General features: G+C 55.6%; 4 protein-coding genes across 6 annotated transcripts in view; 1 reads left to right on the plus strand and 3 right to left on the minus strand.

Annotated features, from left to right (window-relative positions):
• Positions 1-596: 596 nt before the first annotated feature.
• UFSP1 (UFM1 specific peptidase 1) lies at positions 597-1,025 on the plus strand. The gene has a single exon (XM_007468835.1). It carries the CDS (start codon positions 597-599, stop codon positions 1,023-1,025), a length of 429 nt encoding a protein of 142 aa, XP_007468897.1.
• Positions 1,026-1,227: 202 nt separating this feature from the next.
• On the minus strand, positions 1,228-14,438 carry SRRT (serrate, RNA effector molecule). 2 transcript variants are annotated; one of them, XM_007468838.1, is made up of 19 exons: positions 14,317-14,438; positions 8,989-9,117; positions 8,581-8,727; positions 8,135-8,323; positions 6,121-6,290; positions 5,805-5,989; positions 5,521-5,619; positions 5,320-5,437; positions 4,966-5,123; positions 4,567-4,628; positions 4,376-4,454; positions 3,885-4,073; positions 3,363-3,536; positions 3,110-3,263; positions 2,761-2,954; positions 2,408-2,564; positions 1,751-1,840; positions 1,514-1,640; positions 1,228-1,412 (listed from the first exon to the last, which is right to left on the minus strand). In XM_007468838.1, exons 1-19 carry the CDS (start codon positions 14,436-14,438, stop codon positions 1,337-1,339), a joined length of 2,619 nt encoding a protein of 872 aa, XP_007468900.1. In that variant the 3' UTR covers positions 1,228-1,336. The 2 variants fall into 2 exon arrangements, with proteins under 2 accessions (XP_007468900.1, XP_007468901.1); XM_007468839.1 differs by having other exon boundaries at positions 1,337-1,412; positions 1,751-1,852.
• Positions 14,439-16,050: 1,612 nt separating this feature from the next.
• Positions 16,051-20,048, minus strand: TRIP6 (thyroid hormone receptor interactor 6). 2 transcript variants are annotated; one of them, XM_007468836.1, is made up of 9 exons: positions 19,767-20,048; positions 19,349-19,476; positions 19,134-19,259; positions 18,447-18,833; positions 18,041-18,134; positions 17,754-17,923; positions 16,832-17,010; positions 16,436-16,556; positions 16,051-16,321 (listed from the first exon to the last, which is right to left on the minus strand). In XM_007468836.1, exons 1-9 carry the CDS (start codon positions 19,873-19,875, stop codon positions 16,190-16,192), a joined length of 1,446 nt encoding a protein of 481 aa, XP_007468898.1. In that variant the 5' UTR covers positions 19,876-20,048; the 3' UTR covers positions 16,051-16,189. The 2 variants fall into 2 exon arrangements, with proteins under 2 accessions (XP_007468898.1, XP_007468899.1); XM_007468837.1 differs by having other exon boundaries at positions 19,134-19,246; positions 19,349-19,426; positions 19,767-19,875.
• A 701-nt stretch (positions 20,049-20,749) lies between these two features.
• SLC12A9 (solute carrier family 12 member 9) overlaps positions 20,750-26,834 on the minus strand; it is an 8,052-nt gene continuing 1,967 nt past the window's right edge. Inside the window, exons 5-13 of the mRNA XM_007468896.1 lie at positions 26,087-26,194; positions 25,853-25,964; positions 25,131-25,288; positions 24,940-25,022; positions 24,630-24,754; positions 24,290-24,482; positions 23,968-24,142; positions 23,597-23,743; positions 20,750-21,639 (exon numbers count right to left, since the gene is read on the minus strand). Coding sequence (XP_007468958.1) covers positions 20,750-21,639; positions 23,597-23,743; positions 23,968-24,142; positions 24,290-24,482; positions 24,630-24,754; positions 24,940-25,022; positions 25,131-25,288; positions 25,853-25,964; positions 26,087-26,194 — 1,991 coding nt within the window. The remainder of the gene's footprint in view (positions 21,640-23,596; positions 23,744-23,967; positions 24,143-24,289; positions 24,483-24,629; positions 24,755-24,939; positions 25,023-25,130; positions 25,289-25,852; positions 25,965-26,086; positions 26,195-26,834) is intronic.

Genomic DNA, 26,834 nt, shown 5'->3' on the forward strand with positions numbered 1-26,834 from the left:
GATCTGTGAGGTGGGGTGATCACGGGCGCCCGCGCCACGCCCCCGCCGCTGCGGCGAGTACATTCCGCCCGGCGAGGTGGAGCTCACGCCTGCGCAGTGAGGACGGCGGCGCGAACGCGACGGTGCATTGTGGGAGCCCCGCGCGGCGGCTTGGTGGTGGTTGCCTCGGGGCGCGCCACGCGCTGAAACCTGGGGCCAGGCGAGAGCCACCCCAGGGCCTGTACGCCGGTCCTGCCCGCAGTTAGCCCAAGACTCGGGGCCGAGAGGAAGCGCTAGAGCCCAGAGTTCTCCCTGGAGTTCGCTCCGCGCCGCCTGGAGAACGGATCTGCCCGGCTCGGCGACCGCCGCTCCCGCCCAGCGCCCTGGAGCCGCTGAAGGACGTCCACCTGGGCCTGGCCCCGCCCGGCCGCGGCGGCGGCCGCGCTCGCCTGGCCCTCCTCTCGGGCCATTACATTTACTATCATTACGGCTGCGACGGCGTGGACGACCGGGGCTGGGGCTGCGGCTACCGCACTCTGCAAACGCTGTGCTCGTGGCCAGAGGGCCGGCCGGCGGGCGTACCCGAACTGGCTGCAGTGCAGGCGGCCCTGGAGGACATGGGCGACAAGCCCCCCGGGTTCCGGGGCTCTCGGAGCTGGATCGGCTGTGTAGAGGCCAGCCTCTGCCTTGACCACTTCGGGGGTCCCCAAGGGCGCCTGTGTCACGTGCCCCGTGGAGCAGGACTTCAGGGGGAACTGGAGCGGCTTTATTCCCACTTCGCAGGGGGTGGGGGACCTGTAATGGTTGGAGGGGATGCGGATGCCCGGTCAAAGGCCTTGCTGGGAGTGTGCCTGGGGCCAGGCACGGAAGCCTACGTCCTGGTATTGGACCCTCACTGCTGGGGTGCCCCGAAAAACCCCAGTGAACTACAGGCTGCTGGCTGGGTGGGCTGGCGAGAGGTGAGCACAGCCTTTGACCCCAGCTCCTTCTACAACCTGTGCTTGACCAGCTGTAACTCAAAAAAGCAGCTGCCCACCCTGGACTGAGGCTTCTCTAGCGCCATACCCCATCTAACGCATCTCAAAGGCAGAGGCTGCCTGATGTCAGACCCCCAGGAAGCCCCAGCAGAGCCTGGGATCTTTGGTGTCAATAAAGTGGCAAGGCCCAGCCAACCATGGCCCCAGCTAATTTTTGGGAGCATCGTGGGAAGTATATTACATATATACATTAAGCCAGGAGTCACCACGCAAGTGCTTTTATTGGCAGTAGGGCTGAACGTACAAAAACTTCTCAGAGCTGGATGGGACAAGGCAGTCACAAGTATAGATGATACCAGGAGTGAGGAAACGTATATGACTCAAAAGAAATCCACATCATCTGGAGCATCCAGGTCACGGTATTCCACAATGGCCCGTGGGTCTCCACGGACCATCCTGTGAGATTAGAAAGAGGTAAGAGGGGGTGAGATTTGAGGGTCCCTGAAAGGGAGTTTGAAGAGGGCCAAGAAAACTTAGACATCTTAGCCCAGTCTCACCTGTTTCGGGGTTTCCCAGGATAACCTCCCTGGCCTCGGAAGGCATCATAGTTCCCTCGGCCAGCACCATAGGGAGCATGGGGGTATGGAGGCCCTCCTGTGGGCACTGCAGGGCGAACAGCACCAGCTATGAAAAAGATCAGTGCTGAGTTGAAAAACTGTGACCTCAACTACATCCTAGCTGTTTTCTTTCTCCCAGCCCCAGTCCAGGTCCTTTCAGCTCCCTCTTACACTTACCTCCATAGCCCAAGATGGGGGGCCGGGGCTGACCATAGGGCATCAGGCCCTGGGGAGTCTGGTGTGGGTAGGGGAGTCCCGGGGTCAGACCTGGGGGGAGTACAATACGGACAGGGACATGAATTAGGCAGGGGGGGGGGGGGGGGGGGGGGGGGCGGCGGGAGGGCGGGGCAGTGGCAGGAGATGGACAGCTGGCTTTTTAGTAATATGGCCTGAGAGTGGGGTAGAAACTTCTCAGGATACAACAAGTTAAAGAGAACCAGGAGGGGCTTCCGTGGTGATACAGTGATTTAAAGAATCCGCCTGCCAATGCAGGGGACACGGGTTCGAGCCCTGGTCCTGGAAGATCCCACATGCCGCAGAGCAACTAAGCCCGTGCGCCACAACTAGTGAGCCTGCGCTCTATAGAGCTCGCAAGCCACAACTACTGAAGCCCGCGTGCCTAGAGCCCATGCTCCACAACAAAAGAAGCCACTGCAGTGAATGAGAAGCCCGCGCACCGCAACAAAGAGTAGTCCCCGCTCGCCGCAACCAGAGAAAGCCCGCGCACAGTGACGAAGACCCAACACAGCCAAAAATAAATAAATAAATAAAACCAGGAGTCTTTGACAGTCAAGGGAGAGGGAATGGGGAAGACCCTCATGGATCGTATCTTACTCTGGGCAGGGCCAGGTGGCTGAGCTGGCTTGATCTCAGGCAGAGCTGGTCGCTTGGCATCAGTGAGAAAGTTGTTAAAAAATGCAACCTCCTTCTTTACTTCCTCAATTTTCTCTGCATGCTTATTGAAGATATGTTTGCGTACAAACTCAGGGCCCTGGGTGAACAGAGGAGGGGGTGAGAACTGAGTCAGCAATGAGGGTTCCCTAGCTCCCCAGACCCACCCTGCAAGGACACTCCACCTCCCCTCTGTCTCGTCCCAATGAGCAGTTCCTCCCCAGGCTCTGAGGAGGCTTCCCGGCTAAACCCTCTCCTCCCACAGTCCTAACACACAAATGTCTAACATCCCAGACCTTGAATTTCTTGCCACTGAGAGGGCACAGCCACTTATCCTTGCCCAGTTCCTGGGTGTTGGAGGTCACAAACTTTTCCACTTCCTGCTCAGGGTCTTTGCGACCCATCTTCTGGGCCTCTTCCTCTGAAAGAGATTCCCGCACACTCAGCAGCGGAGTCAGCTTCTCCTCAAATGTCTTCTGCCATTCTAGCACTGTGGTTTTGGAACAGACGGAGAGCAGGTTGGAGAAGGGAGCCCGGAGGCGGGGATTAGAGGAGAGGGTGGCAGAGCATTGCTACCAGAGCAGAACTAAGGCCAGAGGCAGCTGGGAGAGAGGGAAACCAGGAGTGGGAAAGCTGGGAGGTCACCTTCTCCATGACTGATGCGGTTGGGTGGCATGGGCCCCCGAACATGGATGATGCCACAGCGGTTGGGCATCTCATCCTCATTGGGGTACTCGCACGTGTTATAATAATCCAGGGAATGCACGATGCGCAAATAAAGGAGGAGTTTGTCCAAAACCTGAGAGAAGTGAGAAGCTGAGAGTTCCCCATACACTTGCCCCTTTACCGCCCCGAGCCAGGCTCTCCCACGCCCCACACACTCTGCACCCACTGGCACCTTGATCAGCTTCTCATCCCGCTCCACGTTGATCTCTGCAGGGTTCCCTTCCTTAGGAGGCTCCTCAGGAGGGGCCCCCCCACTGCTCCCCAGCAGCTCCTCCTCCTCAGCACTCACTTCCTCAATCAGGTAGTCAGTGATATTCTTCAAGATGGGGTTCTGCGAGGGCAGACTCTGGTAGGGTGAGAGAGGTAGAGCAGACAGAACTCCTCAGGGTAGCCTAGGAACCTTCTCATTTGAAAAGGCAATGTGGGGCAGAAAGGAGTTCAGGGCTCGGCTGGGCTGTTAAATTTGCCTCATTATTTGTCTTAATTTGTGTATGTGGTTCTGCCCTAGCCGATAAATAATCACTAATACCAGTCTGTTTTGTTGGAAGCTGGAGATGCTGCTCAGGAGGAGAGGGGCAAATACAGGGGTGGGTACAAGGGGGTCAGTGCTACAGACCAGGTAAGGCCAGAGGTGCCCACAGCAGATGAGGGGGAACCAGCGGCTTTTTAACAAGTTCCACGAGGAGTCACTAACCGTTGGCAGAGGAGGCGTCCCAGGCTCAGAGGCCCAGAGCTGGGTCCTGTCGTCCAGCGTATGGATCAGCTTGGCCGCCAGCTTGATGTCGTTGCGCACTATCTGCTTGTGCTGGGTGATGCCGTTAATGTTGCGGACACGACGGGTCAGGTCTCTGTTCACACCAGGGCTCAGCTCGCACTCCCGGAGCTGGAGGGAACAGAAGGCTCACCAACACTTGCCCAAGAAGAGCCACTTAAGGACTGGCCCGACTGAGCACGCTAGCGATCAGACTGAGCTCCCTAAGGACAGGGACCGGGGGTGTCTTGTTCACAGGAACAGTCTCAGAGCCAAACCGAGAGACAACTGCATACAATTCACGTGAGCAGACTAAATGGATGAAATAAGGAGCAGATGGATGAAGCCATCAATGAATGAAGGGATCAGAGACTTGTGTGGAGCGGGGGGAGCCCCGCCTTCTCTCCCTCAACAGCCCCACTCCCAGGACTCACTCGGATATTCTGCAGGTTCCAACAGATCTCTTTAATGTTAACGCTGCGGTCAAAGGTCACCCAGCCACGACGGAAAAACCTAAACAAGAAAATGTCAGCATAATCCTGGGATGGACGTGATGTTGGCCACCCATCTTCCCCTACACCTTTTCCCCACGGTATCCAGGGTCACACCTCCCTCCATTCCTTACCTCCTCTCAGGCTGGGGCTCCGATAATGCCACACGCATAAAGCCGGGATATCTTTTACAAAGCTGGAAAAGCAGAGAAACAGAAGCCCCACTTTGTGATTCAAGGATTCACTTCTTCCTCCAATCCCCATGTCCTCAGAACCCTGGGGAACTGCCTTTTCATCCTTCCTTGGACTAGGAAGAAACAATTAAGGGCTTAAGAATAACAGCACTTGAAAGCAAACCATGCAACCAGGGCCAGCCTCTTTGAAAGGCGTGGGCCCATGGGAAGGGGGCCTCCCCATCAGAGAAACAGAGATGTAGGTCAGCAGTGCCAGGTTATCTTCTCGCTGTCGCCCCCACCCGAAGGAATGGAGCCTGGGCGTCATCCCTGCCCCCAGTACCATTCTTCCCCACTCACAGAAATGATCTCAGCCCGAGAGATGTTGGGCGCAATGTTGCGCATGAAGAGAGAACAAGTCTTATGCAGCGGTCGGGGTTTACATTCCAGCCCAGGAGCGTCCTTAGGCTTCTCCCTCTCTTCTTCCTTGGGCTTCTCCTTTTCCTTGAGTGCTTCCTCTATGCAGGAAGTGGTGGGAGTTGGTGAAAATGTATTGTCAATTGAGGAGGGGAGGACAGAGAAGCTGTCAAACCTCCCTGCACCAGTCCCTCCCAAAAGGCCACCCTCCCATCAATTTCACCAACCTCTCACCTCCCCCCGCCACACTGGTCAGTATGAAGAGACTGGACTAGAAGCAAAGAAAATAAAACCTACCAGCCTCCTCCTTCTCCTCCTCGGCCTGGCCACTCTCCGACTCCGACTCCGACTCGGACACACTGCCTTCGTCAAAGCTGTCGTCACCACTATGCTTCCTGTTGCGCTTCTTGCTGCTCTGTAAGAGCCACAGCAAGGGGAGATGAGTCCGGCACCAGGAGCCAGCCCCGCCGCGGGCCCTGTGCACGGGAGCCCCCCCACCTTTTTCGCTTCTTTCTCAGAGTCTTCTTTCTTCTCTTCTTTGTCGCCATCACCCTCGGATTTCTTGGTTTTGTCATCACTAGAACTGTCGTTTTCGGCCTACAGGTAGAGACAGATCACCAGGGATGCTGGTCTCCCCTTCAGCCTTTGTCAGAGGGCCCCGGCCACCCTCCACAGCTGAGCCCACAAGTTCACCTCTCTCCCCCCGAGACACAACCCCCGAGGCAGCCCCATTCTCCTCCCCAGGAGGCGCAGGCAGCACCCCGAAGCCCCGGCACTCAGACCTGTTTGCCGTCCTCTTTCTTGTCATCCTTCTCATTGGCCTTGCGTTCTCCATCGCCCGGGCCTGGTCCAACCCGGCCTTCCTCTTTCTTGCTGGGCTCCCCGGGCTTCCCTGCCTGTTCCTCCTCCTCCTCCTGCTCCAGGATGCGTAGGTCATTCTCTGTACCTCCTTCCATCTTAATCACAGCTACCAACAAAGGGAGCAGAGGTCACCATCCAAGGGCCCTGGCCTTCAGCCTCTGGCTTTCTGTCCATCTATTTCCATTTTCAACCAAGACCTTGGTCACCAGACAATCCCACCCCTCCCAATCCACCCACCTGCATCCAGCATCTTGACAATGGCATCAGCTTTGTCTATGTCCAGCAGAAGATTATCAAACCAGCCGCTCTCCATAAGGGACAGGAATACCCTTAGTCGGTTTTGCAGGGCCCCCCGGGCCTCCTGCCGACGCTTCCCCACCTCATCTGGGTGGTACTTAGACCGAAACCTGGGAAGGAAGTGGGGAGGGAAGAGGCCAAACAGTCACTGGAGGCCAGAGCCAGGACATGGGGAGGGGCCCAGGAAAATCAGGGGAAAGCCCCCATCCTCTCACACCCACAAAAGATCATAAAAGCAGAGATGAGGGGAGAGGGGTGCACTAGAACCACCCAATCCCCCCAAAAGGAACCAGAGGTTATGCTCTGAGAAGATCTAGGGAAGAGCCAGGAACTAAGAGCTCTGGATCTGGAAAGAGCATGACTACAGGGGGAGCCAGGGCTGGAGGCAGACTGACTACCCTGAGTATCTGGGAAACACAAATTTTAAAAAGTGTAGTTTCCCAAAGCTTCCCAGAGGAACGCTAAGGAAATAGTAGGCCCCAAAGAACCTCCCTCTCCTTGCCAACCCCAAACTAGAGTCATTAAAAGGATTGCTCCCACCAGCTCCCTCCATCCCTTGGTGGAAGACAGGGAAACCTGAAATCACCAGAAAGGAAAAGCCAAAAAAGGCAGGATACCTTTCTCCCCCCTTGGGAAGATAAGCAGATGGTGAAGGGACAGGGACAGAGCAAAGGGAGAAACTGAAGTGCCCTTGGAACCTCAGGTACTGCCCACAGGGATCGAGAGAGGACAGGGTGGGGGGTTAGGGTAGATCATGAAAAAGGAAACACTTAAATTAGGACCCTGGGCAGGGGGGCAGGAGTGGGGGGAGGGACAGAAGAAATCAGGATATGCAAAAAAGAAAGGGGAAAGTGAGAGAAAGTCCCAGAAGTCAAAAACAAAAAAGGAAAAGTAAAGAGCAAACAGACTAGGGGGAGAAAAAAAAACAGTAGAAAGAAGCGTTGGGCAGGAGCAAGAACAAGGACAGAGAAGGAAGGAAAGGTTCACGAGAGAGTGAGACAAAGACACAGATTAGGAAGAAAGAGGAGACGGTGACAGAACAGAACCACGAGTTGAGCAAGAGGAAAGGAAAGCCGCAGGCGTCACCTCCAGGATCTTTACCTTGGCCGCTTGGTCAAACAGAGCTCAAGATTTAACTAGCCGCGCCCAGGGCCCATGCTGGCTGGTGGGCCACCGGCTGGCTCCTGGCTGGGGCGCCCGGCCCGGATGCCCCACCCCCGCGGGACTCCGCGGTGGTGGCCCTGACTGACTAGCTGCCTGAGCAATCACATTCAGCTAAACCGCTGCATTGTGCACAGCAGTGCCCTGCCTGTCTGCCTGGCCGGGGCAGCGCCGTCAGCCCAGGGGCTCATGTATGGGCTGGGTATGGTGGGGGTGGAGGTGGGTTTGCTCCGAGCTCCGTCGATGAGCGGGTGTAGTTCCCAGTTCTGGCTCTTTTCAAGGAGGAGGAGCAGAAAGAGGATGAGGAGGAGGAGGAGCAGGAAGGGGGGAAAAGATGGTTGATTAAAATTAAAACATCCACAAAAGGAAAAAAATTAAAATTCTTTTTCTGTCAAACGACACAGATCTTTGCTTTTCTTGTCAGGATTCACTCGTTGCTTTTGGGAGGATGCCATAGCCACACAGGGTCCCGGCGATCAGGGATGACAATGACCCAGTATCAGCGAGTGGGAAGCAGTCTGTCTGCTGCCCCAAGGGAACAGGTGGCTCTGGCCAGCTGCCTGGAGGCGTCTCACTCACTGAGGACAGTGGGGAAGGGAGACGGCGTGGGGGCCGTGGTGGACGTGGAAGTGAGGAGGAGAACCCATCAGCCAGTGCTGTGACGCTTCCCATCCCCCACCCCCAGGAAGTTCCGGATTGGGGAAAATGGGAAGAGGACAGGGCTGCAGGCTCCGCTGGCGGGGCCAGGGGAAACATGCCAGGGAAAAGACAGCAGGAGAGGAGGGGCACTCACCACTCCTCATCTTTATGAGCCAGGAAGAAATCCTGCATCTGCTGCCTCCGGAAATCCAGCTTGTAGTCGTTATAGCGCTTAACTGCCTCTGTCTCATCCACAGAGTCATCCAAAGACAGGAGAAACTCCTTGAAGGTCTTCATCACAGGTGGCGGTACACCCAAGTCGATCTCTGCTATGCTGCCCAGCCTGAGGGGGGGCCCGGTCAGGAAGTCTTGGTTGTGGGGGAAGAGGGCGGGGGGATGGCGGGCCGAGGTAGCCAGCTGCCCCCTTCCTTCGCCCACCAGGGACATGACCCCAGGCGCCAGCTGCGGCCACCCCCATGGGCACGCCAGTGTGCCTGACCCACTTCTCCTGGCTCCAGCCGTGGTCTTCAGCAGCCCCAATCCATCCCCCAGGCCTACCGACTCCCTTCTCCCGAGAACCCCAGAACCGCAGGTCTTTACCTGGCCTGGATAGGCAGAACATGGTGCTGCATGATGTGGACGTCTGGATGGCCCCAGGGCTGAGGGGGGCCATAAGCTGGGCCCCCACCCCCCCCAGCATAGGGCATCTCATAGCCACTGTGGTATGGGTCAGAGCTGTGCTCATCCCTGAGGGTGGGGGACACAAAAGTCAGACAGAGAAGGCCATCATGTCTCCTGAGCGCAAAGGCAGATGGGACAGAGGGAGGGGCACACCTGCCATGTGGTCTCTCACCCAAGGGTTTAGAGGAACCAAAAAAGATGGGTTTATGGGAACTTTGAGAAAAGGAAATGACCAAGAAAGTTCTCAGCAGAAGTGAGGGAAGACAGCTGAGGCCCAGGTAGAACTGAGGCTGAGGAGAGAAGACAGAGAAACCGTGGCCATCTCACCAGTCTCGCCTCATGCGCTTCTGCGGGGGGCTGAGCTCGTGTCGGGGAGGAGAGAAGCGCTCTCGCCGATTCCTGTCATAGTCACGATATTCACCCCGACTGCGGCGCTCCCGGCCACGGTCCCACTCTCTGGAGATAAGAACAAGTAGCAGTAAATAAGACACAGTTGGATATCCCAAGATCACACTCTTGGACAGGCCCTTCCCATCGTATTTGAGACACGAAACTAAAAGCCTGAAATTATAAAACTTCCCTCTAAGAGGAAAACAACTCTTGTCTACTTCCATCACTTCAGCCATTACCCACAAACTGATGGCCTGCCAACTCCTCCAGCCTGGCCTTTTTCCTGAGCTTCAGACCAACATCAACAAGCCCTCCTAGACGGCCACTGTCACCTCAAAATCAACATGTCAGAATCGAGCCTATTATTTCTATCACTATGGGCCCAAACTTGCTTCCCCTCTCCTGTTTCCCACTCTCAGTTGCACCAACATTATCGCCAGGTATCCAGTTATCAAGTGTCACCCTCACCACTAATTTGTTACTGGCTTGTTAATACTCTGCCTCAAATGAAAGCTGTCCTTTTCTGCGCCATCCCCACAAACTCTGCCCTAGTCCATGTGCCCTGGTCCTGGCCACTTCTCCTTTAAGTGCAGCCTTGGTTTGTCTTCCCTACCTCTGGTCTCTCCCCTTCCTCCACTCCAAGGTCAAAGTGATCTTTCTCAAACACAAATCCAATCATGCCATGCCCTTGCTTAAACGCCAGTACAAAATACTATTCAAAACCTTGGTTCCGGGCTTCCCTGGTGGCGCAGTGGTTAAGAATACGCCTGCCAATGCAGGGGACAGGGGTTTGAGCCCTGGTCAAGGAAGATCCCACATGCCGCGGAGCAACTAAGGCCATGCACCACAACTACTGAGCCTGCGTTCTAGAGCCCATGAGCCACAACTACTGAAGCCCGTGTGCCTAGAGCCCGTGCTCCACAACAAGAGAAGCCACCGCAATGAGAAGCCTGCGCAACGCAATGAAGAGTAGCCCCCGCTCGCCACAACTAGAGAAGCCCACATGTAGCCACAAAGACCCAACGCAGCCAAAAATAAATAAATAAATAAATAAAATTTATTTAAAAAAAAAAAAAAAAAAAAAAAACCTTGGTTCCTGGCTGTCCTTTCAGGTTCTCTACCTGTTACCAGCCAACCCCATCTCCATCTAACAAAAGAAAAAAGAAAATCCTCTGCTATAACCCAGTGGTTTTCAAACTTTTCAGTCTTGAGACCCCCTTACACTCTTAAAAATTACTGACGATTGAAGAGCTTTTGCTTATGTGCATTAGATCTATCAATACTTAACTGTATTCATAATTAGAACAGAAAAAAATACCTAATAATTTTGAAGTTATATAATAACATAAACTACCCATTTATACATTTTTATAAAAAATGGCTATTTTCCAAAAATTTTTAGTGAGAAAAGTTGCATCGTTATTTCATTTACAAATCTTTTCAAGGTCTGGCTTAATAGAGGCGGCTGGATTCTCATGGTACACGCTTCTCCATTCAACCTATTATGATGTGCTGTTTGGTTGAAAACTGTGAAGATGATCTGGCCTCACAGTGACATGTAGCTGGAAAAGGGAACACTTTAATAACCTTTTCAGATAGCTGGGGATGTTCTTTGCTTTTGATACTACCCAAAACTTGGCAAGAGATAGCTTCTTAAAGGCTAGCTGCAATGTTGAATCTGAAACTAAATCAATGAACATTTTGTACTCTATATTAAAATTCATTATTCTACCTTGCTCTTTGAAAAGATCTTCACACATCTCATTACACGGTATCAAAATATCATAATCATTAGTATCACTCCCCATCTCACCAGAAAAGTCTTTAAAGTAATGGGAAGCTGTCAAGCTGACACTGGTAGATACAAGTTTTCCAAAATTTTAGTTTACACTGGGAAGTTCCACTTCCTCACTGGCAACAAAGCTGACAATTTTCCTTAAAGTAACAAGTTCTCTTAACTTTTTTCAAAATGTCTACCAAGTACCCAGATATGAATAAGCACTGTTTGATGGCCTTTCATTCAGGTAACAAACCTGAAGGGGGGGGGGGGGGGGGGCTCAGCTCACAACTCAGTCCCACAAATGCTCCTCCTCAAGGTAACCACCACACTACATGCAGAAGTGCTTTATGCATCCTTCCTATCATCACGTGTATTGAAAACCATATAGTCGGCCTTCCCTGGTGGCGCAGTGGTTAAGAACCCGCCTGCCGATGCAAGGGACACGGGTTCAAACCCTGGTCCAGGAAGATCCCACATGTCGCGGAGCAGCTAAGCCCATGCGCCACAACTACTGAGCCTGCGCTCTAGAGCCCTCGAGCCACAACTACTCAGCCCACACACCACAACTACTGAAGCTTGCGTGCCTTAAGCCCGTGCTCCGCAACAAGAGAAGCCACCGCAATTAGAAGCACGCACACCGCAACAAAGAGTAGCCCTCGCTCTCCGCAACCAGAGAAAGCCCACACACAGCAGCGAAGACCCAATGCAGCCAAAACTAAATTAATTAATTAACTTCAAAAAAAAAACACATGTAGTCAAGAATCCAATTTAATAAAGTTTAAAATTCTTATTGCTTCATTAATGACATGAAGTGAAACTTTTTTTTTTTACCTGTTTGGTGCCACTGCCTTGATTTGTGCTAAGGCACCAGCAGTTTTACCCACCACTGCTGTAGTACCAAATGTCAGTACAGTGAAAACAACAATACTATCTATCTTAATATTACTATGAAAATCGTTGTAAGCTAATAACAAATGCTGGAGAGGGTGTGGAGAAAAGGGGACCCTCCTACACTGTTGGTGGGAAGGTAAGCTGGCGCAGCCACTATGGAAAACAGTATGGAGAGTCCTCAAAAAACTAAAAATATGCCATATGATGCAGCAATCCCACTCCTGGGCATGTACCTGGACAAAACTGTAATTCAAAAAGATACATGCACTCCTATGTTCACAGCAGCACTATTCACAATAGCCAAGACATGGAAACCAGTTAAATGTCCACCAACAAATGAATGAATAAACAAGATGTGGTAAATATATGCAATGGAATACTACTTAGCCATAAAAAAGAATGAGATAATGCCATTTGTAACAACATGGATGGACCTAGAGATTATCATACTAAGTCAAGTAAGTCAGAAAGAGAAAGATAAATACCATATGATATCACTTACACGTGGAATCTAAACTATGACACAAATGAACTGTTATAAAACAGAAACAGACTCATAGAGAAGAGACTTGTGGTTGCCGGGGTGGGTGGGGAGGAATGGGGTGGGAGTTTGGCTTAGCAGATGCAAACTATTTTCTATAGAATGGATAAACAAGGTCCTACTGTATAGCACAGGGAACTATATTCAGTATTCTGCGATACACCATAATGAAAAAGAATTTTTTAAAAATAATAAAAATTAAAAAGAAAATAAAAAATAGTTGTAAGCTTAGGGGCTTCCCTGGTGGCGCAGTGGTTAAGAATCTGCCTGCCAATGCAGGGGACATGGCTTCGAGCCCTGGTCCAGGAAGATCCCACATGCTGCAGAGCAACTAAGCCCGTGCTCCACAACTACTGAGCCTGCGCTCTAGAGCCCGCAAGCCATAACTACTGAGCCCGTGAGCCACAACTACTGAAGCCCGCACGCCTAGAGCCCGTGCTCCGCAACAAGAGAAGCCACCGCAATGAGAAGCCTGCGCACCGCAACCAAGAATAGCCCCTGCTAGCTGCAACTAGAGAAAGCCTGTGTGCAGCAACAAAGACCCAATGCAGCCAAAAAAAAAAAAAAAATAGTTGTAAGCTCGAAGACCTCTTAGGGATTTTGAGAACCACTACTCTAAAAAAACTAGAACATGTGTTTTTTTCTGTGCACAACATTATGCCCCCAACTCCAAGGTGCACACTCCACCTGTGTCTGAGGAATCCCCACTCATCTTTCCAAGCTTGCTAGGTGTCCCTTTCCTGTCGCTCTCCCCTACAACACCTCCACCACTTGTCCCCTCCCTCAGATCTATTCCCTCAACATTTCACATCTTCATCATGACCTCTCATATATACTCATTTGCAAAATACACCCAAGGCCATTTTGCCCCACACTCCAAGCCCCAGACTGTAAACTCCTTAAGGGCAATCTTAGCCAGCTTCAGAATTAAGAACACCTTTTGTTGTCATCTGACACTCTTAGAAGATACTGAACAAAACAAAGTGCCACATAAAGTCTCCACAGTGAAGAGATATACTGACTGAACGATTTACTGAACTCACTTTTCAAAACAACACTGAATGAATAAATGCTATTGCAATAAGCCACCTCAAACACTTTTTTCCTGATAACCTGTTTCCAAATCAAGCCTGCGCCATCAGCTCACCGATTAGATATTTATGATGTCCCTTAGATAAAAGTCTTCCACAGTTCCTTTAAATATCAGCTGTTTCTTTTTTTTAAATAAATTTATTTATTTATTTATTTAATTTTGGGGTCTTTGTGGCTACGTGTAGGCTTTCTTTAGTTGCACTGCGCAGGTTTCTCATTACGGTGGCTTCTCTTGGTCCGTAGCACGGGCTCTAGGTGCTCGGGCTTCAGTAGTTGCGGCACGCGGGCTCAGTAGTTGTGGCTCGCGGCCTCTAGAGCGCAGGCTCAGTAGTTGTGGTGCATGGGCTTAGTTGCTCCTCGGCATGTGGGATCTTCCTGGACCGGGGCTTGAACCCATGTCCCCTGCATTGGCAGGCGGATTCCCAACTCACTGCGCCACCAGGGAAGCCCCTATCAGCTGTTTCTTAACAGAAACACCTCAACTATAATTAACTCAAGAACATCCCAAAAAGCTAATCACTAGCTGAGTCAAACCTAATCAATTAACCCAATCATCACTATTCAAAGAACTCTTTTAGTTTTTAGGCTAGACTATTATAAGAAATTTACATATCCTGCTAGGGTACTTGTCTGACAACCTCTCCAATCAAGTCAATTCTGTAATACTACTTTTTTTGAATCAACATTTTTGGGGTATAACTTACAAACAATAAAACACACACACAAACACTGATTTTTCATACTTAAACTCTTACCTCTATTGCTTTGATCTGCTGGACATTTCAAAAATCAAGCCACAGCTAGCTCCTTGGCCAAGAGCAAATAGGCTGAACCACATGAAACGGTCAAGTATGAGCGATTTCATATGGTTCGCTCTAATAAAACCTTAAGGGAAATGCAACGAGACTTGAATGCAAGAGAATAAGACGGGGGACGAAATTAAGAAAAAGCAGTGTCTTACCGATCATTCCAATCATCCCCTCGACGTCTTTCATCTCTTTCCCGGGAACGGTCATAGTCGCTGCGCTCTCGTCTAAACTTGTCCCTGCGCCTTCGATCATACTCGTCATCACTGTCACCCATGGCGCGGAAAGAAGGGACCTGGAGCCCGGACAGGAATAATCGGGGTGTTGAACAATGACGATAGGAGCAAAGGATTCTCCCCCCCACCCCTTGGAGCAGCACGCCCGCATCCCTCCGCAAAGGCCAACCTTCCGCTGTCCCCGCCAGCCTAAGCCCTCGGCCCCGGCAGCTGTAGGGATCCGACTCTCCACTCTCCCCCAGGGGCCTCCACGCCCACCTCCCCGCCCACTCGCAGGCCCCTGTCCCAGCTGCCGGCCACAGCCCGGCTCTCCAGGCCCCTCCCCTCCCCCACCAGGGAGCGGTGGCGGCCGTTCGTCTCGCGCTCAGGCCAGCAGATTCTCCCGGTGATCTGGGCCCGCCCCTTGCCTCGGGCGCGCGACGGGGACTGCGAGTGTGAGAGGGAGACACGGGGCTCTCAGCGACGGGGCCGAGTAGACGCGAAGAAAGTGGGACAGCAGAGGATGGGCGGTCGGCTCGCGCCGCCCGAGCTGCGCCTGCGTCACTCGCAGAACGGCGCCTTGGCTCACAAACTACAACGCACCGTGCCTGATCTGGAACCAACTCAAAGAGGCAAAGGCGGGGAGCACCGGGGGCTGATGGGAAGGGGCGGGGACCCGGAAGTCTCGCGCTCTTTCCAGGACGAGAACTGCGGGAGAGAGGAACTACGGGAACAGAGCGGGACCAAGCGTAGCTTCGGCAGGGAGCTAGAACCCTCAGGGCGTGAGGGAGAGTTTCCTCTTGCCGAGGTCGAAGGTCGCGCTTTCCCGGATGTGCCCGGGGTCTGAAACAGTTCGTGTCCAGCCGCTTTCTCCCCAACTTTGATCACGGAGCCTCCGGACCTCATCGGGGTTGGTTCACCCTTCTCCTTGCGCAGGGCACGGGTTTGGGGAGTGAGGGCGTTTAGCGGATACGGCAACCATTTTAAAGCATTTTCTACCATTTTGTGGTCCCATCAGAGAACCAGCCTTTGTTGGTGCCTCAGCACGTGCTACCTGCAAAATCCATTGTTCCTGCTCTTCTTCCAGAAAGGCACCCCATCTTTAAGCAAAAGTGGCAAACCCCCAACCAGTACTTTGATGAGATCGGTTATAGGTTTAGGGCCTGACCACCAAGCAGGATCTGGGTTGCCCCAGATTAAATGCACTGCCCGCCCCCCTTGTTCAGTGAGTTGATTGTGAAGACTTGTTTAGAATGGGAAATGCTGCCTCCCTTGCACATGCTGCAGCCCTGCTCCCAGCGCTGAGAGGAGGGGTGTCTTTACAGAAACTACATTAAAAAGAGTGTACAGTGGAGTTGCAAGAAAACCGGCCCAGGACTAAGAAGACCCTTCTGAACTTGGTTCTGCCACTTGGGAGCGATCGATGTAAGCTGAAGAAGTCACTTTTTGTTTTTGGGGGGTTTTTTTTGGTCGTGCTGCTCAGCATGAGGGAATCTTAGTTCCCAGACCAGGGATCAAACCTGTGCCCCCTGCAGTGGAAGCTCAGAGTCCTAACCACTGGACCACCAGGGAAGTCCCAGGAAGTCAATTCTTAGGCAAAAACGCAGGCAGTCACAACAACCGTGCTTGTGTTGTTCTGCTGTGAGAATCAGATGAGAAAACAAGACTTCAAAGTGTTTTACAAACTCTCGAGAGATTATTATTTCATGATGGGAGGAAGAGGAGACAACATTTGGTGACAAAGTTATAAAGGTAGATGTCGGGGAGGGTGATTGATGGGAAAGGAGAACACAGCAGGTGCTCCTGGGGAGACTCAGCAGTCGGTGGTGACGGTGGCTGAGAGCTCCTGGATGCGCCAGGCACTGCAAGCCTTGCACAAGATGTGCCCATCCAGCGGGTAGCAGCCCTGACACTCACCCTCAGACGAGAGCAGCAGCCCACACTCCTGTTCGGAAAGAAGCAACAGCTTTCCATCAGGCCCGGACTCCTGAGTTCTTTCTCCCTCGTGCTCAGCACCCCAGACCCCAATAACCCTTTTTCCCTTGCCCAGCCCTCCTACCTCACACTTGTAACAGCCAATGTGAAAACTGCGATCCAGAGCTACGATTCGCACGGTCTCCTCCTGACCTGGCTCAGGCATGATGGCCCCACCACACACTGAGCATCTTGGGGCAAACTTCCTGGGGTGGAAGGGAACCAAGGAGGCTGTCAAGCCCCAGGGTTAGAGGGAACTAACAACAGAGCCCAGAGAAGGTGGGATGCAGGAAGGAACGGGAGAGGCCAGAGGTAGGTAGGGTCTTGGATCTTAGGGAAAGGGAGTGATTTTAATGAGAAGGAGGCATGGCCAGGGGTGTGAAACAGGAGCGGCTGGTACCGGGATATATGAAGGAGAGATGAGGAAGGTGGGAAAGGCCAGGCCAGACATCCTGAGACAAAAGGTGGGAACCCCGCTGACCTGTGGAAGTCCTCAATGCAGTGGATCTGGCTGGTGGCATCCACAGTGAAAGGGATGCCGTCGAGGCCACGGTGGCACACCACACAGGTGAAGCAGCCAGGGTGGTAGGCCTTCCCCATAGCCCGCAGAATCCGGTCCAGGATGGGCTGGGAGCACGTGGAGCACTTCTCCAGTGTGGCCTGTCGGGAAGGAGGGCAGGAAGGTCGGGGGCTGGGGACACCCACAGCAGCCCTTACAGGCATCCTGCCAGCCTACCCATCTGTTTCTGTAGCCCCCTGCATGTGATTCAGTGAAAGGTGGCCTTGAACAGATCTGAGTGCAAGCCCCAGCACTGCAGCTTCCTGGATAAATTATTTAACCTCCCTGAGCTTCAGTTTCCTTCAGTAGTAATATCTGCCTCACATTCCCTTAAATCTAAAATAAATGCCTCGGGACTTCCCTGGTGGGCCAGTGGTTAAGAATCCGCCTTCCAATACAGGGGACGCGGGTTCGATCCCTGGTCGGGGACCTAAGGTCCCACATGCCGTGGGGCAACTAAGCCCATGCGCCACAACTAGAGAGCCTGCGTGCTGCAAACTACAGAGCCCACGTGCCCTGGAGCCCGAGAGCCACAATTGGAGGAGAGAAAACCCGCGCACAACGAAGAGCCCGTGTGCCACAACGAAAGATCCCATGTGCCGCAACTAAGACCCGATGCAGCCAAAAGAATCTTTAATTTAAAATAAAATAAATGCCTCACACGTATGAGGGAATATCATCCTTCCTCTCTAGCAGCCCGTGTATTGCTACTGACTTCATTCATCTCCTCTTGTGTATCAGTTTTAGTCCCCCTGCTTCAAGCCCTATTCCTCTCTGGGGCTTGGATATCGAGTTCCCATCTCAGACTGGAAACCTCCCCCTGCCCCCAGCCCCAACCACTCACCACATAGCAGCTCTCACAATATGCCCTCCTCTCCACGGCATAGAAATGCTGGCCCCGGAGCTGGGCCCGGCACGTAGAACAAACAAAGCAGCCAACGTGAAAGACGCGGTCCAGGGCCACGACCCCGGCCCCATCCCCGACCACATCTTCTCCGCAGCCACCACACCGGCCTGGGGGCGGGGAGGGACAGGGTCAATCTGCACAGGCCGGGAAGCTGGATCCACGGGCCTTCTGACTCTCCAGCCCCATCTCCCCTTTCCCGCCCCACCCGGGGTCAGCTCACCCACCGAAGTACTCCCCGCTGGGTGGGTGGTTCATGTCGTGCACCAGCTTCTTGGTCAGCCTCTCAAGCTCCTCCTCGGGAGGCTGGCTCAGGGGGACCTGGGAGGTGAGAATCAGGGGCTTGGCCCTACCTCTAGCTCCTGATGCTGTCACTTAGGGTGACCGGGCAATTCTACAGAGAGTTCATCGGAGAACATCCCAGCTCAGGGGCCAGGGGTGCCCCTGCAGGAGCCAGTGTGCAGATCTAGACCCCCTCCTCCTTTATTTCCTGACCTGCCCCCACCCCCAGAGGATCCAGAGCTCCAGCGCCCCAGACCTCTGACAACCGGGACGTGAAACTCCACCCACACCCCATGTGGTCAGCATCCAGTTGTCTTTGAGGACCCCAAATCCCAGTGCCCAGGGGCTTACCTGGGACCCGTACCCGCCTCCTCTTCCTCCAGCAGAGCCGGAGACCCCAGCAGCCTCTTCTTTGCCCCCCGGCCCTGGCTCGCGGTGGCTCCTATAGCCAGCCCCCCAGACTTCACCTCGGCCTGGGAGAGGAAAGTGGGGCCCCGGGAGGGGCCCAGAGGCCTGAGAGGCCCCCCGCCTGGGGGGGCCACAGCCCCTCACTGGTTGTGCCACCTTCACTTGCACAGGGAAGGCAGGGCCGGCGGGGGTGCTGGCCGTAGCATAGGAGGCTGGAGTGGGGCCCCCATAGGGGGATGCTGGGAGCGGCGGGGGAGGAACACCCCCTCCATTCGGCTTCAGGGAGCCTGAGCCTGAGCGGTAGGCAGGGGGCTGAGGGGGCTCGTAAGCCTGGGGAGAAACGCAGACCAGAAGGAGTGAGCTGGGCCCATTCTAGAACACACATCTATAGAACCCCCTACCCCATGTGGCACCCAGGCAAGCACTGGTTTTGACAAGGAGCCTCCCTCAAGTGGTTGACAACCTAGTGAGCCTTGCTGACCCAGCTTCCTCCACGCTGGTGTGGGCATCACTCACACAGAGGGCGAGAGCGGGTGAGAATTCAGAGTAGGGACCAGGCTTGGGGTGGGGGGGAGGGGGAGGAGCACGGGACAAGGACCGGAAGGGACAGGGGCAGGACAGGGGAGTCACCTGCCGGTCAGGCCGCCTTGGGGCGTGACCTCGACCCCCGTCCAACTCAGCCAGCATGCTGGTCAGGGAATCTATCTCAGCATCCAGACTTCCTGGGCGCAAGCCCCCCCTGTCTGCGGGGAGCCCCTGGGGATGGAGCAAAAGCAGGGAGAAAGCAAATCACACGGTCTCCTCTCCTGCCCTAAGCCCCCCCACCCCTCAATCCCCGTGCTCACCTGCGAGCGCTGGGGTGCTCCATGGCACCCCACCCAGGCCAGCCCCCGATCCTCCGGTCCCCCAGGGGCCTGGTAACACTGCTCAGATGGGAGGGGGCAAAAATTGACCCTGGGGTGGGGCTGGAGTGCTGGGTTGAGGGAAGAGAGAGTGAAGGTGGGGTTGGGGAAGGAGAGGGTGACACTTGTGGACGCCGCCGTCTTGGGTCTCTCTTCTCCCCTCCCCCACGCCCCCACCCCCGCACCTGGGGTCCGCGGATGGGGCAGGAGGCAGGGAGGGCCGCGAGGGGGCAGGGGCGGCGAGGTCCAGCCGGGCTTGGGAAGGGGCGGCAGTAGCGGGCTCAGCGGGAGGCAGGAGCCACAGGACAGAGGTGAGCGCTGGTGGCCCGGTGGCCTCCTCGGCCGCACTGGGCTGCCTTACCTGCTCCGTGGGCCGCCGGCGGCCCCGAGGCGCCTCGGGGGAGCCCTCTCCCCTGAGGGGCTCTGGCAGGCTCCGGCTGCTTCGGGGTGAGCCAGGTGGGCCCGGACATGGCCTGGAAAGGGGGACTCCAGACAACGGTCAGGGCCCCACGGAGCCCCGGGCCTCTGACTTTGATCCCTTCTGTCCCACACCTCGCTTGGGACTCCAGGAAAGAAACTTTTTCTGGCTTTTTTTTTCCCCTTCCTCCCTAATTTTGGGTACGGCCACGCCCCCGGTGACGTCACCGCATTCCTGGGGGAGGGTCACGTGGCCCCCTAGGCCCTAAACTGCCGTCCCTCCCCGAGTCTGGCCCCCTCCTGCGAGCAGGGAGGGCTTTCCTCGGGAGCCTGAGTCTGGGGGCTGCGGGCAGCCTCCATCTCCACCAGCTTCCCCCAGGCCCGGAGCCCCGGGTCCCGCACGTGGCCCCCTCGCCGCTGGGACGCTCCAGCGCCCCTCTTTCCCCATCCCCCATACAGATTTCTCCCTCTTTCCGTCCCAGCTACCCGCCCCCCTCCAGAAACGCCCGGCCAACGCGTAGTGTTTTGATCTTTTATTCACGTTTGTTAGTTAGAAAAATAAAACAGAACAAAAACATCAAAACCCCAGTGGTCCGGGAGTCTGTTGGGCGAGGTGGGGAGACTGAGGTAGCCTAGAGTCACAAGCGGAGACCCAGCCCCCGTCAAGGCACGGGTGAAGGGAGGGAGGCCAGCGGGGGAGGGAGCCCTCCCCCGTGGTGGCGGGGACAGCTGCCCTGCGTTAGTTAGTGCACCGGGGCCCCTCTCCCAGAGACCGAGATGCCAGAGACCAGGATCCCCTAATACCTCCACCAGGGTCCGAGTCCCATGTGCCAGGCGGGTGGAAGGCGGCCCTTCCCCTCCTCACCCCGTAATCAAGGTGGGCCACCCGATTACGATTACCTGGACACTCTCTACTTGGAATGGGCATCAGAGATCAGTGCAAGTGACAGGGGTGACGCCATGAATGAGCAGCGTGGGGCCCAGATCGCGGCTCAGAATTTCCAGCAGTGCCAGGTAGCGAGGATAGCGAGCAGGGTCAGCAGGTGGCCGGGGCAGGTACAGGAAGGTCAGGGCGGTGGCGGGCCCCTCCTCACCATCCCCACCCTCAGGGCCACCAGGCCCCCCTCCTCCGCCGCGCCCCTGCTGGGCCCGAACCAGGGCGTTGGCGCTACATGCCAGGGCCTCTGCCTCGGCGTCTCCCCGCCTGCCGTTCACGAAGTCCCCTTCCTCCTCCTCAGGCTCCTGGGCCGACGCAGACCCCTCGCCCCACACCACCTCCTGCACCTGGGCCCGGATCCTCAGCTGGCTCAGCAATGCCCGCAGCCGCCCCTCAGCTGCCCCTGGCGCCTCGCGAGGCCCCAGGCACAAGAAGATCCGCAGGCGGGCACTGTGCCAAGCAGGCACCATGCCCAAGATGGTTGCCATCTGCAGCAGGAAGAGGCCGCAGACATCCACATAGCCGGGCCCGCCCCGGGGCCGCAGCAGGTTGAGGGGCCACACGTCCACGTGATGCAGCTGAGAGGTGCCTCCAGATCCCCGGCTTAGCCGCTCGGGGGGCAGGGCTCCACAGGCCCGGGCCAGAACCACATTCTTGTTCATCTTCAGGGCGTCTGCCACTGTGGCTACGTAGTCCTGGGGACTGAGAGCCCGGGGGCTTCCTGGAGCCCGGGGTGGAGGGAACAGGGTGCTCAGGGCTGGGGACCCGCCCTCCTGGGTGCCATCCGCAGGCTCAGAGAAAGCTGGGTCCGTCAGGAAGTGGTCCTGGGGTGCAGCATCATCGTAGAAACCCAGGACCAGCGTGTTGGGCTTCATGCCACCTGAGGTAGGCAGGAAGGAACCCACAGGAATCAGACTCATGGCTGAGTTCACACTATGCTAATAGGTGTCCACTCCCACCCGCTGACAGCAACTTGTGTCAGCCATCAGGTATGACATGTGCATTATGCTTGGCCTCTTAAGGCAACATTATGCACATTTGCATAATGACTTTTAGTTTTCCCAAACACTTTCATGTGCATTTATTTGATTTATCTCCATGACTAATCTCCCCCATTTAAACAGGCAAAGTTCGCCTTAGGATTCTTGTAACTAAGAAGCATTTCCATTCGGGGCAGTAGGATGTATTCACTCTGGGCTTCAACACCTTTTTCATGATAGGAGATACAAGTCTGACTCCACTGGCAGATGGGACCCCCTGATTAGTCAAGCTCATGGCCTCAATCCCCAGGGAAACAGCGCTCAGACCCTGCTAGGGGAGGATGAGAACTCAGGGCTGGGGCTGCACAATCTGTTTCTATGACTGCAAAGCCCTAACGACAGCATGTCCAAAGCACTGGCCCCCGTGAGCCACCATCTGCACGCTACTGGAGCCCCCATCCTGTTGAAAGCCCTTGGTGTTTTAACTCATCTGATCCTTGAAGCGACAGTTGAGGTAGGGACTATTACTCACCCCCTTTGACAGACAAGGAACCTGAGACCCAGAGAGGTGAAGTCACTTGCCCAAAGGCCCATGGCTGATAGACACTGGGGCCAGCAAGTGAACACGATGTACCCAGCACCAGAGCCCATTCTCTGAGCCACTAAGCTGGTGGTGCACCAACCACAAAGTCCCCAGTCCCTGCTGACAGCTCCTGGGTTTTAGTATCTGAACAACGAATATGGAATCAGATAATTTCCCATGTACCAGGGCTGAGTTTACAGGAAGCCGCAGACCTCCTCCGAGACCCCTTCTCACGGGACAAAAGGTGTACTCAAAATCTGCCAGTAAATCAAATTCTCCATGCTGGGGGATTAACCACTTAAAGGAAACCTTTTCCTTTTTATTTGAATCATTTTCTGCAGGATGAATTGCGTGAAAGGAGTGGTCTCTTGGTCCAGAGACCAAGGGTCTCTCCCCAACAAAAGGTGGGGCTGAGGAGAGACGAGCCCTCAGATGCTCCAGGTTCTAGCTAACAAGGCTTGATAACACCCCTAAAACACCTTGGCAGGTGGGAACTCCAACTGATCCTGCAAATTAAACTAGTCACACCCCCTCCTGAGCATTTTCCAGGGCTCTGATTGACACCGACCAGGGCAATGTCCCAACACTTGAACTTTAGCCAGATTGTAAGCGGAGCAGGAAACATGCGTTCAGAGACGGCACAGGCGCCAGTCCCGGGGTTGAGAAAGCTGGAGGCGCTGAGCAGAGATTTGGAGGAAGCTGGGGAGCTGGGCTGGAGGCCTTGGCACGAAGACACAGTCACGGAGCTGGGGCCGTCCCACTCCATGCGGCAGCATCAGACCCACACACCCCTGGCCTCCTTTGTAGTCTCTGGGAGCCACGTTACACGGCCCCCAACTTCTCTGCTGCTCTCAAGGCCCAGCTGAGATACCAACTCATCACAAGACCTCTGCCGGCCAAATCGGTGGCAGTGGTCTTCCTCTCTCTGCACTCTGGTGGTTAGAAAGCATCCACCCTAGATTTGATGGGGCAGCCCCACCTCAAAGACTTCCCCCACTGCCCCCCGAAAGACAACACGTTCTGCAGAGCCTGTGCCCCAAGCATGGGTCAGAAAGAAAACAAACAAACGGTGTTGCTCCATCTCTAGTCCTTAAGGAATCACCTCGGAGACCTTATCACACACTTTTATCTTTGAGAACCAAGTTCTGCCTGTACTAGACTGTGGGTTCCTTTTGGAGTTTGCAATCCGTGGTTGACTCTCTGGGGGAGGGGAGCAGAGGTTGAGAGGGGCCACGGAGTGGGGGGCCGAGGGCACCCAGAGAGGAGCAGCTCACCAAGACCTGAGATCCGCAGCAGGTGCTGAGCCCCCTGGCGCACGGAGGGCGAGAGGGTGAGGTCCACGAAGGCCTTCACTTGGGCCCGGTCCACCAGGCTCAGCCACGCCCCGTACTGCGGCTGCACGGGGTCCGAGGGCAGGGAGTCTGCGGAGGAGGCAGGCAGCCCATGTGGGCCAGATTCTCGTACTTTCTCCTAGAGTCCAAGTCCACGTGGGCAGAAAAGAAAGGTCTGGGCAGGGGTATGGCTGGTAGGGAGGGTCAACTGGGAGGAAGCACGAGGCCTCTGGGGCACAAAGAACACAAAGAGCTTCTGGGAACGGGAGGGAGAGAGAGGTCGGGGCGGAGGGGTAGAGTGGAAGGCAACTGACCGAGGTCTCCCAGGGTGACATGGCCCAGCACGTAGAGGCCCCCTTTCTTGAGCTGGTTGGCCAACCGCAGCAGCGGCAGCGCGCCCCGGGGGTTCCCCACCAGCAGCAGCAGCTGCGGCCGCCAGAACTTCACGTGGTCCTTCCGGACGTCCAGCCGGAGCAGGTACTTTCGCACCTGGGGACCAGGTGAGATGACAGGAGGAAGGGCTCTGGGGCGCGGCGCCCATTCACCACCTGGGCGGGAACCTCCTCCGGGAGTGGGCGTTCCCGTCCCCGTCCCAGCCCCTCCCCTCCCCCTCCCCCCTCCCCCAGCTCCCCCCACCTGATGGAAAAGCAGGGCCTGGCTGACGTAACCCCAGCTGCTGGGGCCTCCTCGAGCTGTGAGCAGGGCAGAAAGCAGGCCCATGAGAAGCAGGGAGCCGCCAGCGGCCCCGGGGCTGATGAGGAACATCATGAGCAGGCAGGAGGCCACCCCCAGCAAGCACGTGTGCCAGGAGAAGAGGCTGAAGGCGGGGCTGGGGGCCGACACAGAAGGAAGGCGGCTTGGGGCTGCCCCCACAGCGAGCCGCTCCACTCCATCCCCAGCCTCTGCCCGCTTGGTCCCAGGCCTTCCCATTTCCTCCCTCTCTTTCTCTGAGGACACAGGCATCTCCTTCGCTCACCGGAAGTTGGGGGCCGAGGCCCACTCGAGGCTCAGGCAGGACAGGTCCACGGCAGCATAGGCCACCAAGTAGAAGACAGTGACCACAGCGGCCAGCGTGTTCAGCTTCCCAGCCAGGAGCACCAGCTGGACAAGGACCAAGAGGCTGGGCGTTCATCCACGCGCCCCGCTCCCCATCAAACGCCAACACATCCTGCCTTTTCAGGCACGTCTCCCAGTGCGCGTCTGACCCTTCCTGTTCCCGCGAGTGTAACCAGGGGGGGGCTTACAGTGAGGGTGAGGGTGAGGGCAGCTTGAAGAGGAAAGCTTACCTGCACTAGGCCCCATGAATACAGCACGGCTCCCCAGGGGTTCCCCCCTTGGGATATAACCTTAGCTGGCGCCAGGATCACTCCTGTGCAAACGGAAATGCAGCAGACACATCAGCCTGGGCCAAGGGGGGGACCAAGACAGACACGGGAGGGTGCGCTCAGAGCCGGGCACGAGGCAGGGGACAGCGCACCAAAGAGGTTGTCCTGGGCCAGGGCGTAGAGGATGCGGGAGGCGCCGATGAGGGAGCTCATGGAGGCTGAGAGCGATGTGGCATAGATACCGGTCAGCACCAGTGGGGGCCACAGGCTGATGGCTTGGAAGAACCCATAGTCCTCCTGCAACAGGATCCTACAGGGAAGGAAGGGAGGAGGATGCAGATAATAAATGTGCATCCATCCTAGGGGCCTGGTGGGAACAGTTCTCACAACACTGGCTGAGGTTAAGCGCTGGGTCTTCTGAGCTGACCCTAGCCCTGATCTCAAGGACCACATTAATAGATCAAGTGTGCCCAGTTGCATTCACTGGTTGTCGTTGGGCTGCTTTGGATTTAATAACAGAGTGGACATTCCCAACAGTACGTGCACAAGAAGCCAAATATTTATGGAAATACAAATGGACTAGAAAGCTGTTCCCCACCCCACCCCCAAACCAAGTACTTACAATAGTACCAGGCACAAAGCAAATGCTGGCTTCGGGTTGGCTGTTACCATGTAGCCAGCCCTCCGCATCCAGGGCAGCAGCTCTAACTCTCTCCCAGTGGGAGGAACAGTCCCCATTTTCTCCACACCGCCCAACAGCTTGGGTATCTGCCCCCACCCCCCGCCTCCGGCCCGTGCTTCCCTTGGTGATCCAGGTGTGACAATGCCTCCACTCCACCCCCTCAAGGACCAGGCTCACCCCCTCCCCAGGCACCTGTCACAGGTGAAGCTGGAGAGGAAGAAAAGCAGGATGTAGATGAAGAAAGTATAGGCGACGGCAACAATCGTGCCCAGAGGAATGGCCCGGCTGGGATCCTTCAGCTCCCCTGGAGGGCAGGGAGCAGAGGGAGGGAGGTCAACCCTCCACCATGCCCTGTATCCCTGAACCCTCAGTGCCCTGTAGGGGCACAAGGTGGCAAGGCAGCCCCCCTCCCCCAAGGACTCTCACCTGACATGTTGGCCCCAGCCATGATGCCTGTGCAGCCGTTAAAAAGGACGGCAAAGACGCTAGCAAAGGTCATCGTGGCCCCCGTGGTGTAGTCCTTGGCGTAGCCAGCTGAGGAGAGGGGAATCGTTCCCAGGGAGGAGAGGGGATCAGCATCCGTCCTAGGGATCTGGGCGTTTTGGCCCTGCTACCCTCTCCTCACGTTCTAAACCTCCCCCCCCACTGCCTCCCCACCAGCCTCCCCAGCTCACGGAGACCCCAGCCCTGACCTGTCTCTGGCCCTGGCTCAGCTGACCTCATCACCTCCTTCTCCCCACACTTCTCCATCCCTCCCTCCAGGCCTTCATCCACGCTCTTTCCTCAGACGCCTTCCCTCCACCTCCTATCTGAATTTCCCAACCCCGCTCACGGCCACCTCTAGCTCCACCGGCCCGCGCCCTCCCCGGCCCAAGCCCAGGTCTCCCTCCTCTGGACTCCTCTGCGCTTCTTGTCTACTTGAATCACACTCGGTCCTATTATGCAGTTTGTTTCCTGGATGTACATCTTATCTCTCCAACTAAACAAGCTCCTATAAGGTAGGGAATGTCTCGTGGTCACTCTCGTGCCCAGCTGGGTCAAACAGACAGCGGCCAATACACGCCCAACAGATCTTAATCAACCTGTACTGCTCCAGGTCCAGACCTCCCGCCCCTGATTTTCTCTGACATCTCTTCTCACCCAGGGATTCCAAGCCCCCCCCCACACACACACC

The sequence above is a fragment of the Lipotes vexillifer genome, unplaced genomic scaffold, assembly GCF_000442215.2.
Source record: "Lipotes vexillifer unplaced genomic scaffold, Lipotes_vexillifer_v1.1 scaffold12, whole genome shotgun sequence".
Classification (NCBI taxonomy): domain Eukaryota; kingdom Metazoa; phylum Chordata; class Mammalia; order Artiodactyla; family Lipotidae; genus Lipotes; species Lipotes vexillifer.

Coding starts and splice junctions, on each gene's coding strand:
- UFSP1 (XM_007468835.1), top strand. CDS start 597: ATGGGCGACAAGCCCCCCGGGTTCCGGGGCTCTCGGAGCTGGATCGGC.
- SRRT (XM_007468839.1), bottom strand. CDS start 14,438: ATGGGTGACAGTGATGACGAGTATGATCGAAGGCGCAGGGACAAGTTT. Junction 4,455..4,566: donor GAGCCCCAGCCTGAGAGGAG/GTAAGGAATGGA, acceptor TTTCTTGTTTAG/GTTTTTCCGTCGTGGCTGGG. Junction 1,413..1,513: donor CCTGGGAAACCCCGAAACAG/GTGAGACTGGGC, acceptor CTAATCTCACAG/GATGGTCCGTGGAGACCCAC.
- TRIP6 (XM_007468836.1), bottom strand. CDS start 19,875: ATGTCCGGGCCCACCTGGCTCACCCCGAAGCAGCCGGAGCCTGCCAGA. Junction 19,477..19,766: donor GCCGGCGGCCCACGGAGCAG/GTAAGGCAGCCC, acceptor CCCTCAACCCAG/CACTCCAGCCCCACCCCAGG. Junction 19,260..19,348: donor GAGCACCCCAGCGCTCGCAG/GTGAGCACGGGG, acceptor CTCCATCCCCAG/GGGCTCCCCGCAGACAGGGG.